This window comes from Sinocyclocheilus grahami, unplaced genomic scaffold, assembly GCF_001515645.1.
Source record: "Sinocyclocheilus grahami isolate Dianchi unplaced genomic scaffold, SAMN03320097.WGS_v1.1 scaffold1772.1, whole genome shotgun sequence".
Lineage (NCBI taxonomy): Eukaryota > Metazoa > Chordata > Actinopteri > Cypriniformes > Cyprinidae > Sinocyclocheilus > Sinocyclocheilus grahami.
The window spans coordinates 34,544-37,366 of NW_015506951.1; the positions used below are offsets into that span (position 1 = coordinate 34,544).

The following is a 2,823-nucleotide window of genomic DNA, read 5'->3' on the forward strand; positions in this document are numbered from 1 at the left end:
AGACTTAATAGTCTATTTATTTTCTGACAGCAGGTGGCGCTAAACAGCAGAAATGCAGCCGTTACCCCGGAAACCCTGGAAACAATGCAGCTGCGCTACTTTCTGTTTCTGAAATGCATTTAAATTATTTAAACAGCCATTCAGCGCCAAACACTTGACTATTTAGACTTAATAGGCCATTTATTGTCAAACTTTTTAACATTTTATTCTGGACTGCAACATGCGCTAGATATTGTTTGCAAGTGTTTTGATTCGTTATAGTTCGGTAACACTTTACATTAGTTAATTCATTAGTTAACATAAACTGCCAGTGAAAAATCCTTCTAAACATTCATCAATCTTAGGTAATTAAAATATTTAATAACACGTTGTTAAAATCAAAAGTTGCAACTGTGTTATATAATGAGCTAGTCGTATTTTTTAACGAAGATTAATAGCTTCCGTAGCTATTGCTGATTGTGAATGTTAATGCATTAACTAAGGTTAACTAATGAGGTCTTACTGTAAAGTGATACCTATTGGTCTTTATAATCCTTTTGCACTTTAATTTGTGTAAAATATTTAACTTTATACAATTTTTGTGCGTTGCTTTATTGTATTTAAACGTTCAGTTATTTCTGTTATTAAGAGAACGCTACTAAACCTGTATTGTAAATACTGTATTATGACAACACGTTTTTGCAACTAAATTTAAATACCGCGATAATACCGTATATCGCGATAAAAGCATTAGCGATTAAAATCTGTTCGTACCTGTTCGGTGGCGGTCGGGCAGTAATACGCCAGCACCAGCGTGGTGAAGATGTTCGTCGCCAAACCGACGATGGTGATGAGGTTGGGCGCGATCCAGGGCGGCATCCCGCGCACCAGCCACTCCCAGTAGCGCTGCATGACGGGTTCGAGCAGCGAGCGCCCCGAGCTGCTGTAGCGATGCTCCTCCAGACGCTTCAGCTGGTGGCGCGACAGGATCGGCGCCGGCAGCTCGAACAGACGTCGCAAAGCGCCGGGCGCGAACCAGCACGACGAATCCACGCCCCGCTCGCGGACCACAGCCACGCCCCCCCGCCGCCCACTCATCACTCCCAGCCAATCACAGCCCGAGTCTGAGCCTGACTCCGCCCACTGCGCGCCCGCAGAGCCACAGCAGGATGGCTGGACACCTGCGAACAGGTCAAAGTTAATAAATAATGGGTGAGGAATGTCATAAAATGCTAATCATTTTACCTGTTCACCAATCGCGTGTTAGAAGGCGCCTACAGGCCACGCCCCCTCAGCTGACGTCACGACGGCCGATGCGCCGCACTTCCTGGTTCCTAGTAGATCATCATTAAACATGCTAAACACTTACAGTACATTTATTTATCAGTCTGTATTATGGTACTGTACTTTTTAAAGAGATGTCGTGCTACTGTAACCTGATGCTTATTGATATGAATATATTAATTATGATGGTTATTATGTAACAGTAAGTGTTTGAGCTGTCAGTTTCGGAGGTCTGTCAGGGGTCTCAGGGCCGGTGTAAACAGACGAGAGTTCGAATCCCGATCCGGTTCGACCGGTTAACCTTCCAGTCGCGTAACGTTAACTCACCCGCCAACTGCACACAAGCTCCAGATTCGGAGAAGAACGTCTCGGCTCCGGTGTCGGTCCCGGTACACGGTTAGCGCGAGCTGCTTGTAGCGGTCGGTCACTTCCGGCGCAGCTCAACGCGGACGCGTCAAGAGCGAGGAACTGCGCAGGCGCAGAAGTGACTAAATAAATAAACAAATCGTTTTCTAAAAACTTAATAAACTACTTTTACTTCTTGATTCAGCGCAGTTCTGCATTTCAGTTATTCAGCACGTTTAAACCACATCTGCCGTGTTTTCATGGAAACTTGCACGTACCTTGAAATATTTAATTGTTTAATTATGTATTGATTTGTTTCGAAATCTATTCGTTTTGTCTGTATAATTGTAATTACGTTTAATTATAAAAAAACAAATACATAGATATAATAAACACGTATTACTTACATTTACTAAATGTTTTTAAATAAAAATGCATGCGTTTATTCTACATAGTAGCGATTTTAAAATGTTCGCGCATTATATCACATGCCTAAAAGTCTCTAAATATATATATATATTACTATTAGAAAAGAATTGTGTGGAGATATCTGGTCTCTCTCTTTAGGGGCGGGGCTTTCTGCTGGAGTCGTCATCGCATCAGTCCGACAAACGCAGAAGTTGCAGAAGTAACGCCTCATTGTTGCGGGAGAAAGTAGCGCGTCAGGCACTGCTGGCCGAGAGCGCACGTGTGCTGCGAGAGCCAGGGAGAGGCTCTGAGGAACTCTAGCTCGGGGCGCTGCGGCGCTGTCGGTGTTTTATTTCGTTTCAAACCTCGAGTTTTTGGCGTGTTTGGTGGAACGCTCGCCTGTGACGTCACGCGTGTGGCCCCGCCCCCGCCAGCCAGCGCTCCATAATTACATGTTCTGAACTTCGGTAAGTGTATCGTTATAAAACATACACGTTTCATATTTTACTCCGTTTATCCGAAATATTGTATGTGCTGGAACCTGTTTGGATTGTGCAGAGCTACCGTTTTTGTTTTAAAACTGAAGTCTAATTTTATACACTCATTTTTGTAATTGAAGTTTATATATATATATACATACACGCGTGTGTGTGTGAGTGCGCGCGTGTGAGAGTGTGTGTGTGTGTGTCTGTGAGAGAGAGAGAGTGTGTGTGTGTGTGTGTGTCTGTGTGTCTGTGTGTCTGTGTGTGTGTGTGTGAGTGTGTGTGTGAGTGTGTGTGTGAGTGTGTGTGTGAGTGTGTGTGTGTG

The 2,823-nt window shown here is 43.9% G+C and overlaps 2 protein-coding genes across 2 annotated transcripts in view; one reads left to right on the top strand and one right to left on the bottom strand.

Annotated features, from left to right (window-relative positions):
- cept1b (choline/ethanolamine phosphotransferase 1b) overlaps window positions 1–1,710 on the bottom strand; it is a 9,348-nt gene extending 7,638 nt beyond the window's left edge. The window contains exons 1-3 of the mRNA XM_016258976.1: window positions 1,591–1,710; window positions 1,225–1,313; window positions 754–1,160 (exon numbers count right to left, since the gene is read on the bottom strand). Coding sequence (XP_016114462.1) covers window positions 754–1,077 — 324 coding nt within the window. The 5' untranslated portion in view covers window positions 1,078–1,160; window positions 1,225–1,313; window positions 1,591–1,710. The remainder of the gene's footprint in view (window positions 1–753; window positions 1,161–1,224; window positions 1,314–1,590) is intronic.
- Window positions 1,711–2,207: 497 nt separating this feature from the next.
- LOC107572548 (serine/threonine-protein kinase 38-like) overlaps window positions 2,208–2,823 on the top strand; it is a 15,821-nt gene continuing 15,205 nt past the window's right edge. Inside the window, exon 1 of the mRNA XM_016258968.1 lies at window positions 2,208–2,483. The gene's annotated coding sequence lies outside the window, so the exon portion shown is untranslated. The remainder of the gene's footprint in view (window positions 2,484–2,823) is intronic.